This window comes from Vulpes lagopus, chromosome 2 (genome assembly GCF_018345385.1).
Source record: "Vulpes lagopus strain Blue_001 chromosome 2, ASM1834538v1, whole genome shotgun sequence".
Classification (NCBI taxonomy): domain Eukaryota; kingdom Metazoa; phylum Chordata; class Mammalia; order Carnivora; family Canidae; genus Vulpes; species Vulpes lagopus.
Genome location: NC_054825.1, coordinates 16,678,215 through 16,694,737, shown reverse-complemented (window position 1 = coordinate 16,694,737; position 16,523 = coordinate 16,678,215). Strand labels below are relative to the sequence as shown.

Here is a 16,523-nt window from a genome sequence, read left to right as displayed (position 1 = left end):
CAGCTTCAATCGCAGTGTTGAAAGAAGAGCCCACTCTTAGAGTCATAATGTATATATATTATCACTTACATCCACTGCTTGGGTATAACTAATTCTGGCCTGGACCATCTCCGGAGTGTCTTTAATACTGGTAAACTTCAAAGCATCTGGATGCTGACGGTACTTCTTCTGTTGAGCAGAAAAAGATCAAAGCTGTGAATTTTGTGCTGCTCTTTCATGCCATTTGAAAGGGAAAATCATAGGTTGCTTGAGATTAGAGTGAATTTGTGAACATAATTATTATTCGGCTTCCTCCATCTTTATATCCTAGGTGCCTTCAGGTTAATATTTGTTTCAATTTAAGAATAACCTCATGTCAATTAACATTAAAGTATTTCTACCTGGTGCAAAGAAAACATCGCAAAATTAGGTTATACCAGTAAAATACTGGGGGATGCACACTTAGGAAAGGATTCTTTTTATAGGCTTCAAATACTGTGTCAGAGTTGTTTACATATCTTAGTTTGGGTCTCCCAAGCAAGAAGGAAGTTACATTTATCAACTAAGCTTCCTGTTTTCCTTCCCCAAAAGGACGTGGCAGAGATTATCACGGTCAAAAGCCCTGCATTTAACAGTCAGTGATATAACTATTCAGTCACTTTGGAGCCCGGTTTAGTTAACATAAGCAAGAATTCTTTAAAATGTCACAATAACTAGAAGAAGAGTGCTATTATTGAAAGGAGAGATCATACATTTTGAAAGTGGGGGAAAAAAAGAATTACAAAGAATTCAAATGTTGGCAAAGACCTAGATACCAATTCTGATTCTAAAAGTCATGCTTAAATTAATTCCTGTTTTTTTTTTAATCCAAATACATTTCCAGGAGACTAGAACAGTTGCTATCTTAATGGAATTACGAAGCGTATCTTTCCTCAAATCGAATAATTATTTTATGAGCACTTCCTCATTTATCAGGTTCAATTTTTGTAGGTTGCATTGTTTAAAGAAGACACGGTTCAAAATGCAGCCATCTCTGTTCTGTCCCCTGTTTTTATAAATAAAGTTTTATTGGAACACAGCCGTGTTCATTCATTTACGTGGTAACCTACAGTTGTTTTCATGCTGCAGTGGCAAAGTTGAGGAGCTGCAATAGAAACGTGTGGCCCACAAAGCTGCAACAGAAACCCGATATTTACTATCTGGTCCATGACAAAAAAGAAAAAAAAAAATATTTGCTGGCTCCTGCTTTAAGTGACAGGCATGTATGCATTTGTGTCTCTTTCAATAGTGTGTTGTGGCATTCTGTCTGAAAATTAAGAGGTCAGCCAATTTGATGCTAAACTGGAAATGTGCCAAACTGAAGTGAGACGATTGGGGAAAGTTGTTGAAAGATTTTCTTGCCTTACTGAAGTTGGAGAACTGGTGTGAAGCATAGAAGATAAGCAAATTTGCTGAGGAGGTTTGTAAAATGAGGTGGAAAATTAAGCCCACCATGGGATAAATAGTTCTAGAAAGATCCCTTGGATGCCAAACTTAGATGAAGGAATCATCTTGAAGTCTAAATTGTGTGTATAATTTATTTTTCACATCTTTTATGGGTGGGCCCAATGAGAGTTTAGGATCATGAGTCCTCAAACCTAGATGTTTGCCCCTGCAAGTTTCTCAAAATCATCCTTTTAAAAGGACCTTTTCCTCAATCAGACTGAACTACATAAGGCATAAAGCCACTGAGCCCCCAGGAATTTCTGAGCCTTGTGTGTTAACTAAGATTCCTAAAAGTTAAGCCAGTCAGAGTGATCCCACTTTTGGAAACAGCTATGTGACATGTCAGGTTAACTATTCTCCTGTGAGAAAACATCAACACTGGGCAAGTGTGTTGGAAAAACCAACTTAGGTGTTTCTTTCTGTTTTGTCCACGCATTCAGTAAGAAAATCTTCTCACAACAGTGTCCCAGGAGGTTTATAACTAAGGCTACAATCTTCTGGGGCTACAGCCTGGTGGTTTCCACCCCACCTAGAAAAGTCTAGAAAGACCAGGTTACTCTGAAGGCAACTAAAAAATTTCTCACTTGCCTTCTGAGCAGATATGTATGAACAGAGGGGGATGTGAGTTGTTGGAGGATGCGCAGCCTCTGTGTGAGCATGAGGCAAGGACAGCTCCCTGGTGTACCTAGACCAGTGGCTCTCCACCTTTTGGCAGGATCCGGAGACATTTTTAGTTGTCACAACTGGAGGGGGGTGCTACTGGCATCTAGAAGGTAGAGGTCAGGGGTGCTGCCAAACATCCCTCAAGACTCAGGACAGCAGCCCCTCCATCCAAGAGTTTTCAAAATGTCAATAGTTCTGAGATTGAGGAACTCTGATCTAGTCTTTCAATGACCCGTTTAATGAAACTCTCCTAAAGTGTGAGCAGAATGCTCTTTTTAACACACCGTGATGCCTTAGGGTCCAGCTAGGGTGGCTGCAAGTAGACAGGAGTGAGATTTAAATAGAAGTGAGACACCCTCAACAGGAGAGGCCCGAGCCACGTGCCCCACACCACGTGAATATTCAAAAACTGTTTACACTGTGGCAGAAAGAGAGAGGGAGATAATGTGCATAAAGTCACAAAAGAGCTTTCTGGGTGCAATAAATGTATCTTTTCATCATCTCTCCCTTGTTGCTTCATTAAAAAGGTAAGTTGGTGGGTAGCAATTGAGCTCTTTTGGATTGTCATTACTATTCATAATATCATTTGTCACCCACTTTGTTTTTGCCAGGGCTCTATGGGCCCCTACTGGTGTGTGTTTGGTATGCAGTCTCCCTCTAATTACCAGCCCTAGTCTGGGTTTCCAGGCCTTTCATGTAGCTTTGCCTTTTTCCTTTGCCTTTTGAGTGGAAATTATTTTAATTTTATACAGAAATGCCACACGCCTAGTGCAGCCAGGCCTGTTGCACGCTGTCAGGAAATCTCACCTCGCTAATGAGTTCTCCTGCCTTCTTCGCCTGCTCCACATTTAATGACCCGGTGGCGACCCAGCCCGTGCCTTTCATCCACTTCACATCTGCCCTGTATTGGTTCTGACAAAGGAGAGAGAGAGAAAAAAAAAAGGCAGGCCATTGTTGGTGCGCAGACATTTAAAGCGCTATTAACGGCGCCCAGATGTCGCCTTGGTGCCAGCTGAGTCAAATTAGATGCCACTTTTGTCTTATCCGTTCCTGTACAGTCACAGGTAGAGCTCCAAAATGTCAATTAATTTCCCCTGTAATTGGAGCGTCCCGCTGCCGGTGGCGTGAAGCCCCGCCCAGCAGCACCAGGGCTGGAGCGGGCTGGGCCCATCCACCTGGTCCCTCATTAGGGACGCGCGTCTACCTCGGCAAGAGGAGCGTCCTCATTGTCTGCTTCCCCCGTTTTCTTGTTTAAAATGACAAGCAGGGGAGAAGAAAATGAGAATTCACAACAGAACCCAGGTGGGGAGCTATTTGAGGGAATTTCACAAGACAGCCAAGGCTTCCCACCGAGAGCCCGATTCCTCCCCATGCACCTCCTAGGTGCTGGGCAGGGAGGGGGTGAGGGATGTCTCCTTTCTTTACTTGCCCTTGAAGGAGTCGTTTTCATGGAAAGCCATTTAAATGGACACTTCTTGGAAACTAACGTATCACCCATCTATCCGCAAACAGCTCGATCAGGAAGGATGGGTCTACACTGCCCTCCCAACCCCACCCCCCCATGTGGAACAGCCTGGCCACAGCTGACCCGCCTTTGCCTTTGCAGCTCACCCACTTTCTTGCCTTTGCAGCTCACCCACTTTCTTGTACAAGCGTCAACTGAAGGCGGAGGGGGAAACTGAGCCAGGTGGGGCATACAGGGAGAAAGGGGAGAGGGCGCTCAGGTGAGCGTGCTGCTCCTTCTGAAAAGGGACTGCTAAGGTTGGAAGGAGGATGGGAGATGCTCTCCCAGAACAGGCCACAGTTCAGAATGTCACAAATACACCGCCCCACCCCCTGCCACCCCTGCAGTAAAGGAAACGGGGAAAATATAGATGGAACAAATTCCAAGGAGAAGAAAGTCGGTTTGTGATTTTTCTGGGTGGTGGTAGAGAGTCTGAAGTGGGCAGAGTTTGAATAAAATTTGAACTGCCCAGAACACTAAGATGCGTCCCCCCTGGGATCCAGAAACAGGTATCTCGATGTGTAAAATATTGTGTGGGGGCAGTGGGGGCTTGGGCAAACCGTCGCGGGGATGCTAGCACACATGCACACGTGCACACACGGAGCTTACCTCACTCTGTAAACCATATGCCTTCTTGGCCCATTCCACCTTCATGTCGGTGGGCAAAGCGGTGAACTGATGAGATGCCGTCTTGTAGCCTATGTCTGTGGCTAAATGCTGAGCCTTGCGGGCATGCACAAGGTGGATCATGTCCAGGGAGACGTGGCACTGGGATCTGGTGTCCTCGAACCCCTTCTTGTACTCGAGTTCACTCTGCAGCTTGGACATTTGCAGCGAGTGGCTCATTTGTGAATCCCCCTGGGCATCCTTCGCTCCAATGAGCTTACCTCGGGACCTCTCGTAATCTTCCTTGTACTTCACCTAAACCGGAGGAAGAGGGCAGGGTACATTCGCATCTCCTAAAGGCATCGTTCACTTTCCAACCAAAGGCAGGAAAGTTCAAACAAAGCCATAGGACAGAATGTTACTAGAATTACTGTCAAGAGTTTACCTCCTATCATCAAACAGTGAAATAAAACCTTACTCCTTATTTCCCTTTTCACCTCAGCTGCCAGTCAGCTTAGAGCTAAACCGAATGCTCATCTATGCAACTATCTTTTCCCAAGTTCTTGGTGACATTCCGTCTCTTGTCTGTATCACTCAACCCCATTTTTTCTGGATTTATTTTTAAGTGGCCCATTGCTTTCATGAAAGCCATATAAATGCCTTCCTGGGAACAGTGAAGACCTCATAAGCAAAAAGTAGTCACGAAAAAAAAGAGATGCAGGATGGCCAAAATACAATTGCTGTCTGAGAAAGGGGCTCAAATCATCAGTATGTAGGAGTATGGAAAGCACAAGGGAGCATACTGGCTTGGAAAAAGACGTGAGGCCGAGAGGAATGGGGATCAGAAGAAAAAAATAAATACGGAAATGCTTTAAAAACTGTAACAGGACGCCAGCATGTGGTATCTTTTTCAACATCATCAGGAGACCCGGGCTCTCCTCTCCGCTGTGCCAACTGACAACAGGATCAACACCTGGCACCATGTATGGAACACAAACCAGGCCCCTCAAAGTGCGTCTGCTGACCAGTGCTGACCAGTGCTGGTTTGTGAGCTCTTCACCAGATGAGGAGATAAGGAGCTTCTGTCAGAAGGTACATCAAGTGCATCACCAAGCCACTGTTTAATTCAGCTGATATCTCCGTATATTTATAGAAAGAAATATATTTGTGTGTGTGCATATATTGTGGAAGCCAGACCGTCTTGGTGGAGTGAGTGGACGTGGCCCAACGTTCTGGCCTACGCTTTCTATCTCACATCACACTCCCAACAGCTGGCACTGGACTGCAGAAGCTTGCTACTCGTCAATTTTTTCACTTCCTCCTAATCGCTTTGCAACCGCCGAATTACCAATGACTTAATAGAGATTGTGAAAGGTTACACAAGCTTCCCAGAGCCACAATGCTAATAGGGGACGGAGTGAGGATTTTATCCAAGGCCCATCTGATACCAGAGCCTTGTACTCTTAGTCACGGACAGGTCACAGCATCTTTAGTCCTGGAATGTCTCTGGGCATCAGTCTGTCTGTCAAATAAGCCATTTAGATTACTAGTCATGCTACTACTAGTAGTAAAGCTTCCTCACCTACCGAAAGCCAACGTGTGGCAAGCAGTGTGCTCGGCACTCAAGTGGCTACCTCATTGCAAAGTGGCCATCGGTCCCCCCACTTCACAGATTGGACGCTGAGGCTCAGAGAGACCAAGGACCTGCACAGATCCTTCTGACTCTCCCAGATGGATAAGGGCAGGATTCGTGGCCATGCTGTACAAGTTGAACACTGACTCACCTCGCTCGCCAGGTCCCTGTTGGCTTTGGCTGCCAGGAAGCCCAAGGAGTCCAGACGCAGCTCAAAACCTTTTGCCTTCTGGTTTTCCCAGCTGCTCTTATACAGTTTCTGAGGAGATGTAGGAGAGAAGAGATCACCTTCCTGTGGGAGAGCTTCCCTAGCTTCTGTGATGCTCTCTTGTGGAGGCAAACACTCATTGTGTCCCTCCACAGCAACCTGGTAGCCTGAATACCACCAGACCTCACTTTTCCTGCCTCAGGGCCTCAGGAAACACAGGACTTCAGCCAAAAGAAGCAGAATTCGAACTCCAGAGACCGTGAAAAATACTAGGAGTCTTCATGGAGGTCTCAAACACATGTCAGCCGTCGAATAACAGTGCAAAACGCACAGCAGATGTCTGAAAGGTCTGTTCCCCACGTCTGCCCACACACCCAGCCTAGCCCAGCTGCTACTGCATTTAAAGCTACTACATTCCTTGGTCCTCCACCCTCAGCCTCTAGACCACCTGGGTCTGTCTGTCCTTCCTGCCCCATTTCCTGTCCTGCCCCCACCTGCAGATTTCAAGTCCCTTCTGTGAGTCTCCCTTTCTTTCTCTGTATGTGAATCAATTTAGCCTCTGTTGCTCCTTACAGTTCTTCCCTCTACCTATTACTCAGACCAGGACTCCAAAGACCTGGGAGCTGAGTGGGAGAGCTAAGGAAGGCCCCTCCTGGAAAAGAGAGAAGAGGAAGTTGAGACCCTGCATGTTTTTGTGCCTAAGAGAGTAACAGCTACATTGCACACACTCCTTCCAGTGCTTTCTGTAGATGAGCTCATTGAAACCTGGTGACAACCCAGTGAGACAGGGACTAGTAGTGTTCCCCTGATTTTACCAATGGGGCAACTGAACAAAGAATCTGTCCAAGGCCACACATCTAATAAGTGGTAGACCCAAGAATCAAATCCAAGCAGTTTGGAATGAATATTCACTTCCTCCTACCAATACTCTAATGCTGTTCTAACTGCCTCCCTAGAATAACCAATGCCTTCTACCCTGTTATATAGTCAGTGGTTCAAGTGTCTCACCAGCTCGTTACTATGAAAGGTGATCCTTCCCTCCCCCTAAAACACTAGCCAGGAACAAGTTCTGCTAGACGAGCTATTTACAATGACCAGATGCGTGGACCCCCAGTTGACACACCAATATGGTGGGTGGGTTTTGTTGCCCAGGCGCCTACATGAGGAAGCAGAGCCTACAGCTTCCCACTCCCTCTTGCCGTACCTCACTGAGATTGGCGGCATTGGCTCGGGCCTGTAAGAAGAGAGGTTCATCTTTGCTGATGCTGTACTGATGGACAGACTGCTCATTTCCTGCCTTGTAGGCCACCTGTTAGGAGAGAGCACTGGGTCAGGAGCAGGTGGCAGGATGGGGTGGGTGGCATCACTGATGTGTCTTCAGATCTGCTTGGCACTTCTGTGGCTTGCACAGGAAGTCCATTACAAAACTACCCAGACCAGACATTGGCCAGCAGAACACAGTAAAGGAGGCTTACAGCGGGAGGGTTGACTGAGAGAAGAATGTGGCCAGGGGACTGACCTGAGAACACCTCCCAGGTCTCTGTCTTCACAATTCTCCCTCAAGAAGGCATCAACCTTCCCAAGCTGCTCCATCTATGCTATCCTTGGCCACAGGAAATAACCCTGAGCAGGCTCAGATGAGCACAGACTCCCCAAATGAGAAAAATAAGAAGCAGCTCCACCTCCCGCACCCCCATCATCAATCCCAATGCATTCACAGGTACTGACAACCTGGAAAGTGAGCCATGACCCAAAAGACAGCATCAGTGAACATCTGCTTTGCGGAAATCTTACCACTCTGCTCTCTCTCCCCTTCCCTCTCACCCCCCAAACAGTGGCTATCTGCTGACTCTGAGCTCTGTTGATGGCACCCTTTCTGGCAAGGTACCCAGACCTTTAGGAAAGAAGGCCAGGAAGATCCAACTCTAGCACCTGCTCGGTACAGATGTGTCAAGCGTGCTGAATGCTGACGTGTCAATAAAGTACGTGCTGTTTCATTGTCGTGCCACTCAGATTGGAGCCTAAGTCACCCTTCTCAAAAATAATTCTCTACTGGCTGCATAATTATGGAGTCTTTGATGAAGAGATAGGAGAGGGAGAAAAAAAGAAGGGAGTGGGCAATCCAGAAAGCCGAAAAGAATGTATCTGTCCATCACAACCAGTAGAGAAGGGATGTGAAGGAGGCAGGGAAAGAGGGGGTCCAGTTCCCACAGACAGCCTGGAGGCCCTGGGGAAAGCCAGTGGGCTGGAAAGCTCCCTGGTTCCTGGATCGTGCCTGGGCAGCATCTGCTGTTGTCCCGGGATGCCCAGCCCATGACACAGCAGCATGATGGGGAAAGGGCCATTCAGGACTCACCCCGCTCTGCAGCTCCTGGCTCTTCTTGGCGTGCTCCATCTGGGAGCTGTCGGTCACACTGGTGAACTTCAGCTCATCCACCCTCTGCCTGTAGTTTTTCTGTTTCCAAAGAAAAGGAACACTGTGGCATTAGGATTTGGCTGTCCCCACTGCCACACTGGTGCTTATATCCACACGCACGCTTTAGCCACTCAACCATCCTCTGGGGGGAAGTGCTCCAGTGGGGTCTGCAGCGTAGTAGGGCCCACACAGACCTGAGACCACCTGCTCTGGTGAGCTTCTCTTAGCTGCTGCCCCTGAATGAGGACCTGAATCTCTCCCCTCCCCAAATCCTATATGTTGCCTTGTGCCCTGGGATGTAACCATTTTACAAATCGATATCTGGCACAGGGAAGAGAGGTGGAGGGGACTTGGGCTTTACAACCAGGAAGACTGAGGCCAAATCTTGCTTCTGCCTCTTTCCAGTTTCGTGACCCTGGGTGCATCACTTAATCATCTGAGCCACTCTGGCCACAATGGTGGCAAAAAATAGCAGCTGTCCCACTGTGGCGTAGAGCAGAGCCTCTCGTGCTCTGCTTCCCATGAGCAGCATCCTTGGACACAGTGAGTGTTCCCATTAGCCATCACCATCATGCATGGTGCTGTCATGATCATCCAAGGAGCCTCAATGCTCTAAGGAGAGGAGATGCCAGGAGTCAGGGACAGGAGGAGGCTGGCCGTCAGGTGGGATTCACCTTCACAGTTTCTTAATGTTCCAGATCACTGAGGTCTTGCCCTCCTGGTGTCCCCATCTCACAGCCACCAAGGAACTGGCCAAATTTCAAATGTGCTAATTCTGTCTCCCTGCAGGGACTTCTTGTCCTTCCCGGAGGCTAGCTGCTTTTCCAATGGAGGTGCCAAAGCTGATGGGAAAGGCGCCAGCTGAGGATGGCTGACTGAAGCGAAAGCTTCCTGTGGTGGGGAGAGCAGAGAGGACCAAAACCCCAGGGCCGTCAGCAAGAGGGTCACAGATACCAAGTGAACCCAAAATAGAGTTTGGAATATTGAAGCATCCAAATTTCCTCCTTCAGGAAAAAAAAAATCCTAGGGAAAATATTCCAAGGAGACTTGTAATCTTCCTCTCTAGATCCAGTAGGTGGGATGGGAAAACTCCTTCACCACATAATTGAAGGAAGTCACATTACCCTCCCATGGTTGGAAATTCCCAATCATTCCAGACCCTGCATTGGTCAAGCCATAAGAACTCAGTGAGGAGCCAAGAATCCAGCCTGTACAGACACCATAGAAATATAAAACAGGATGCTATCTTCCTGGCCCCTGAAGAGCTTAAAGATTCGTGGGCACAAGATGTCAGATGGGGATGGGAATTCCTAAGGATGAGGGTCAGCTGATTGCATCTCCTCTCCAAACCTTTATCCAAGACAAGTGGGGCTTGGTTGCCTCCACCTGGAGCTTAGCAGGCCTGAAAAGAAGCTCTGTCATAGGAACCCTAAAACATTATTTGCTTTTCTCTACCTTCTTTGTGTCTATATTCTAACCTTCAGTGTGGAGAAAAGGATGGACAATGGAAAAATAAGAATAATTTACAAAATGTGCTTTGGAGATGCAATACCACGTCAGGGTCAGGAGCAGGGGCATTGGCCTGCACACAATGGGGACAGATCCCAGCTCTGCTACCCACTCAAAATGGGACTCTTGGTCTCTCTTTCCTCATTGAAATGAGGATATGAATAGGGTAGTAATAGTGTCTACTCATATAGGGCATTGTAAGCCCGACATGTATGTGAGCCCTACATAAGTAAATGTACTTAGTACAGTCAATCAAGGACAGCAACAATTGTGTAATTATTGTCAGCCCATAAATGTCAGATAGATTATCACTATTAGTACCATTTGCAAGAGATATGCCGACTCAGCCCTCCTGGTCCTGAAACAAGAATTCCCCTTGAAGATCCCAAACAGAGTTCCTGAAATAGTCACACTTCCAAATGAAATGCCCTTCAAAAGTCCTCGTCTGCCTGCTGCCAAAGCCAGCTTCGCATGGTGTAAAGAGAAGCACAGGCTTAGAGCCACAGGGACTCTCTCACATTCTCTGTTTTACCCGAGAGGAAAGAGGATCAGAAAGCTCAAGTGTCTCGTCCGAAGTCTACTGCGAATTTAAGGTGTAGGTGTTGTGAGACTGCTGACCTCTGAGCATCAGGCTCTCGGATTCGGGAGCGTGGCAGACACATTTTCCCATGTGCTCAGGGACTGTGTCTGACCACCCGTCTAAATTATTCTTTGGATGCCACTGCTACTCTGCGTAAACCGGTAGGCTCTCACAGACAACCTGCCTGGGATGTGTAAGGGTGTGAAAGACTAATCAGTATGCACAACAGGTGCAAGATGAAGTACTCCTTGAAGTCAGGCTCAAAACAAGTGTGGGGCTTGGGGAGGCATTATCCGAGGAAAAGATGGCTCTTGGGGGCTCATGGGCTGAGAACCACTAGAAGCCTGGGCCCAAGCTCAGCTTACCTCGCTGGCCAGCTGGCCAGCCTTCTTGGCCTGTTCCAAATTGAGACTCCCCTCCGTCAGCCACCCGACTCCTTTCATCCATGCTAGGTCGGCCTTGTACTGCAGCTGCAAGGGAAAACCCAAGCTGTAATCGGACCCAGGGATGCAGACGGAGCAAAGGTCATGGGTCACCCTTGCTCTTGCATTTGTTTTTCTGAAAGAACTGCCCACCTGCCCCATTAAAATCAGGGGGGACTCTACTTGGGGGTGAAGACACTGGGCCCAGCTGGTAACCAGCAGAGCATGTTCTGGCTTAGTGCTGAAACACCACCACCTTACCACAAAGAGGGTTTTTCAGACTTTTTGACCAAAAATCTTATCTACCAACCTGCTAAATTTCCAAGATTCACTCACCATCTTCAAAACTTGCTTCCTCTTTGCTCATCGCCATTACCAGCACATCTTGACTCCTGCAATAGCTCGGAGTCCCAGTCCTCCAATGTCGAGCCTTCATTGTTTTGACTGTATCTGTAGCTCTACCTCCATACCTGTTCTCCATCCTCCCTGGGCCTGGCACCTCTCAGCAGTTCTTCCTAGCCCTCTAAGTTATGTAATAGATTTATGCACAGGTTCCAAATCACCCTCAAAATGTCACTGTACCCAACTGCAAGAGGTGCATGGGGAGAACCAGCAATGGGTGGGGGCTCACCTCGCTCTGGAGCCCATAGGCTTTCTTGGCCCACTGAGTCTTCATATCTTCAGGCAGTACAGTGTATTCATGCAGCTTTTTCCTGTAGTCCAGGTCGCTGGCCAGAGCTTGGGCCTTCTTAGCATGCTTGATGTGCACCATATCCATGGGTAAGTGAAAGTGGGTCTTGCTCTCTTCAAAGCCTTTCTTGTATTCAACCTTGAATGTATCAACAAGGCCCATTACTTGAAGTCTGACTTTACTTTAATCACTTTAGAAGTGATTTAAAGCACAGGAAGGAAGCCCAGGATTTCATGAGGAATTGGCAATGCCATTCATCTGTCAGGTATGACCCAATTTCCGGCTCTGTAAGGTAGCAGTGCTAGGGATCTCCAGTTTCACACTACTTTGTCTCTAGGAGAAATGCCTCTCACCAATACTAAGTCTTTTTATATGGCTGCTTCAGGAGGAGATGCTCTACCCAAGATTTCTGTAGACAGAATAACAAAGCCTGGTCTCCAGAGTCAAATACGCCTGAGTTCAAACCTGATCTATACTTTGCCACCTGGATAATCTCTGGAAAGTTACATCACCTCTTTAAGGGCTCATGTTCCTTAGGAGACTATTGTGATAAGTAAGCAAAATAGCTGAAACCTGCTTATTGTGAGGACTGGCATATAGCAAACACTTGATAAATGTTCACAATAAGGATGGCAATGATGATGGTGGTGATGGTGATAGTGGTGACCGTGATGATGGCAGTAATGATGGTGATGGTGGAGATATTGTTAATGGTTGTAGTGATGGTGATGGTGGTGGTGACAGTGGTGTTAATTATGATGGTGGATAATAGTGAATATGTGGTGATGGTGGTGGTGATGGTGGTTTGATGGTGGAGAAAAATAGCATGTGATAGTAGAAGCAGTATGGTGCCAGTAAGTAAGAGTCCTAGGATCTAACTCCCTACCCTTCCACCTTTACCACTGACTACTATATGACTTTGGGCAAGGCACAATCTTTTTTGGCCCCAATTGCTCCAACAATAAAAAAGAAATATCATTTTGTTCTCTGCCTCAACTGAAGCCAAATTCTCAATGTCTCTGTATATTTCATGATTATGCACTTCCTAGAACTTGTTCTGTAGACACCTCCAAAATGGCAACCCAGATGCCAACACTCTTATTCTAGTCAAACCATGGCTGCTAAATGACTCATCAGGTAATTGGATCTGGCTGCACCATGGGAGCAGCATACACTGGCCTCCTACCTTGGAGCAGCAATTATAAAGCTAAAACTCCGTGCTCATGTGTCCTTTTGGCCTGCTCAGCATTGGCAGGGAAGACCTGATCTGAAACCAAGTCTGTCCCTTGTAGAACTCTCCTTCTCCCCAAAAGATTTTCGTAAGTGATAATTAGCAGGGTTAATCCAGCCATTACAGTTGTTAACAAGCAGCATCATTTTGATTGGTTGGAGTTTAGATGCAAACAAACCGTTGTTTGCTAACCATTTTGAATATCAAGTGTATCCGGCCACAGGACTCATCCAGGACACTGCCACAACAAACGGATGCTTAGTGTCTAACTCTTCCCATATAATTAAGCTCCTCTGGGAAGGAACTTGTTATATGTTGTTCATTTTTACAGCCCCCGTGTCATACAGAGGATCTCACCCATAGTAGTTACTTGGTAAACATCTATGGAATAAATACATGTGGCCAGACAACTTCATATCTTGAGCCATAGATGCCAGTCATCTTTTAGGCCCACACTCGTCATCTACTTTAAAAACAAAAACAAAAACAAAACAGTACAGGGGCTGTTGGGTGGCTCAGTTGGTTAAGTGTGTGCCTTCGATGCAGGTCATGATCTCCAGGTTCTGGGATAGAGCCCTGCTGAGCAGAGAGCCTGCTTCTCCCTCTCCCTCTTCCCCTCCCCCCCCCCTCATTCTCTCTCTCTTTCTCTCTTTCTCAAATAAATAAATATATTTTTTTTTTTAAGAAAAGAAAATTACACTTTGGCTAAGTAAAGTGGAACAAACTTCTGCAAGCTGGAAAGACATTTTAGGTGGAAGTCAGTAAAAAGATAAATAAGTCCCAGGTGAAGTAGGCCCTAGAATGACTCATAGCACAAGTCTGAGGAAAGGGTTGAGGGACAGGAAAGACGTTACCTCACTGCTCATCTTGGCCACCTGCAGAGAGTGCAGAAGCCTCGAGTCTGTAGTGCCCATGACTTTGCCTTTCGTTTTTTCATACTCTTCTTTATATTTAATCTTGGGAAAAAGAAGAAAGTCTACAGTGAGGGGAAGAAAAACTTTGCCAACTTGGGGGCTCTGGTATTTACTAGGCAATGGAAAGGATTCTTTTTTTTTTTTTTTTTTTGGAAAGGATTCTTAAAACAACCTCCCGGTCTTTCAGGAACCCAGAAGATGAAAGTAGTGTGATGTTTACAACGTAAGCAGTCGTTATTTTTTCCACAGGACCACTGACATTTTAGGAGAATCATTTCTTATACACCTCTGAGTTAATGAGAGAAAACCTACATTGCTAGCAAGCTCTCCAGAAGCTTTGGCGGCCAGCAAAGACATAGCATCCAGCTTCATCTCAAATCCTTTCCCCTTGGCCTTCTCCCAGCCTTCTTTATACTTAACCTGACAAACAGAAACACAGGTGAACAGGAGTCACAATCCATATTCCTGACCAAAGTTAAAAAGGCATTTTATTTTTATTTATTTTTTTTTTATTTATTTATTTATTTATTTATTTATGATAGGAACACAGTGAGAGAGAGGCAGAGACACAGGCAGAGGGAGAAGCAAAGCAGGCTCCATGCACCGGGAGCCCGATGTGGGATTCGATCCCGGATCTCCAGGATCGCACCCTGGGCCAAAGGCAGGCGCCAAACCGCTGCGCCACCCAGGGATCCCTAAAAAGGCATTTTAAAAGAACAACAACAGGGGTGCCTCGGTGGCCCAGTCGGTTAAACATCCAACTCTTGGCTTTGGAGGTCATGACCTCTGGTTGGTGAGATAGGCTCTGCACTGGCCACAGAGCCTACTTAGGATTCTCTCTCTCTCTCCCCCTCCCCTCCACTCCCCTCGAAACAACAATAACAAAGCTGGTTTCTTCATCTGTTTATAGACCAGAATCTTGGCTATTATTGCCAAAAAGGTAATAGCAATAATGAACACAGTGCATTGATCCCCGAGCTACAAGGCCATACTGTGCCAAGGTGATGGGACAGGACAAAAAGAAGAACCATGTATCCATCCTCGCTGTTGTTTCCTAATCATGAGACCTTGGGCCAAGCACATTACCTCTTTCAGCCTTACTTTGCCATTTGCAAAAAAAATAAAAAACCAAAAACAACAACAAAAAACCTCCTATTACCTGTCTCAGGGTTGCTGTGGGGATAAATTGGATATAGAAAGTGAGCACAGATCCTAAGCTGGTAGAGACGTAAGCTATTGATGTTGGCTTGGTAACAACACCTACCGGTCACTGACCCTCCCTAAGTGCCTTCTATTCATCAACTGTCAATATTCACATTAGGCCTGTGCAGCTCAGAGTTGTCAATGACCTCACGTAGGTCACACGGTTTAAAAATGGCAGTGCCAGCGTCTGACCCAGGGCATTCTGATACCAAAGCCCATGCCACTGTGTCTCTGCCATAAATAGGTCCTCGGGGTTATGAGAACTGAATAATTCCATATGTAAGGTGCCTATCTCAGTGTGGAGCATAAAGCATGTTGATGGTGATTCCTTTTTTTTTCTCCTGCCCCCATCCTAACCACAGCCCTCTTGTGGCTCCAGGAAGAACCTAGTGATTAAAATTGATCTTAAAACTTAAATTTTCAGGGGGCCTGGGTGGCTCAGTTGGTTAAGTGTCTGCCTTCTGCTTAAGTTATGACCCCAGAGGCCTGGGATCAAGCCCCACGTCATGCTTCCTACTTGATGGAGAGTCTGCTTCCCCCTCTCCCCCAACCCCCGCTCTCTCTCACACTCTCTCTCTCAAATAAATACATAAAATCTTAAAAAATATTTTTTTAAAAACCTTAAATTTTCTCTGCACAGCAAAGTAGCCATCAGAAGCCATCAGGATGACGATGATTATGATGATGAGGTATATGTGTGTGTTTAAGGGCATGCTCTCCACATGTTCATATAATAAGAATTAAATTCCCATGATCAATTTATCGTCAGTGAACAACCACATGCCATGAAATAGCAAAATTCAAAACTATAACATAATAGGTGCCTTTGATGAACGTCTCTCACAAACAGAATAGCTCCTGCTTGTTGCACCTGATGCCCTCATCCTCACATTGGTTATATTAGCTCCACCATGTTCTCACCTCTATTGCTCGCTCACCTCACTAAATAGTTCAGCATTGGTTTTGGCCTTCACCAGCTGAGGTACATCCTGTGGCAAGGTGTAGTTCAACTTATTTTTCTCATAGTCAGCACGATAATTCACCTGTTGGATTTAAAATAAACCCACAGAGTAAATGCAAGGTTTTTAGATAGACAGAAGATGAATTCTGGAGGCAACGCTCTCTTTTTCACTTTCCCCGTGGGCTCACAGCTGAGAAGGAATTTCTGGAAAAGTCATTTGACAAGGAAGCCTGCCATTTTATGAATGTTTTAAATTAACTGTTTAAAGAGGTCAAATGAAAAAACAACTCAAAGGCACACGCAGAGTTGTGAGTTTATAAAAGATTTCCCTGTGGTTACTTTACCAACTCTCCTTGAAGCACTTGAGGGTAGAGAACTTAATTTTGGGGTTTTTTTTGTTTTTTGTTTTTTTAACGTGCTGCAGTGCTGAACAACTGGCTATATGCAGAATAGATACTCAAAAAGCAATTATCAAATGGCTACCCACATTGAAAAAAAGCCACCTTAAGTCACACAGA

General features: G+C 46.1%; 1 protein-coding gene across 8 annotated transcripts in view; it reads right to left on the bottom strand.

Moving 5' to 3' along the window:
• The window catches only part of LOC121479714 (nebulin related anchoring protein), a 69,883-nt gene that overhangs the window by 26,733 nt on the left and 26,627 nt on the right, over window positions 1-16,523 (bottom strand). For all 8 annotated transcript variants that reach the window (XM_041735473.1, XM_041735516.1, XM_041735508.1 and 5 more), the window contains 11 exons: window positions 15,983-16,087; window positions 14,154-14,261; window positions 13,782-13,883; window positions 11,637-11,834; window positions 10,949-11,053; window positions 8,435-8,533; window positions 7,283-7,387; window positions 6,022-6,129; window positions 4,241-4,552; window positions 2,935-3,039; window positions 70-168 (listed from right to left, as the gene is read on the bottom strand). In XM_041735473.1, coding sequence (XP_041591407.1) covers window positions 70-168; window positions 2,935-3,039; window positions 4,241-4,552; window positions 6,022-6,129; window positions 7,283-7,387; window positions 8,435-8,533; window positions 10,949-11,053; window positions 11,637-11,834; window positions 13,782-13,883; window positions 14,154-14,261; window positions 15,983-16,087 — 1,446 coding nt within the window. The remainder of the gene's footprint in view (window positions 1-69; window positions 169-2,934; window positions 3,040-4,240; window positions 4,553-6,021; window positions 6,130-7,282; window positions 7,388-8,434; window positions 8,534-10,948; window positions 11,054-11,636; window positions 11,835-13,781; window positions 13,884-14,153; window positions 14,262-15,982; window positions 16,088-16,523) is intronic.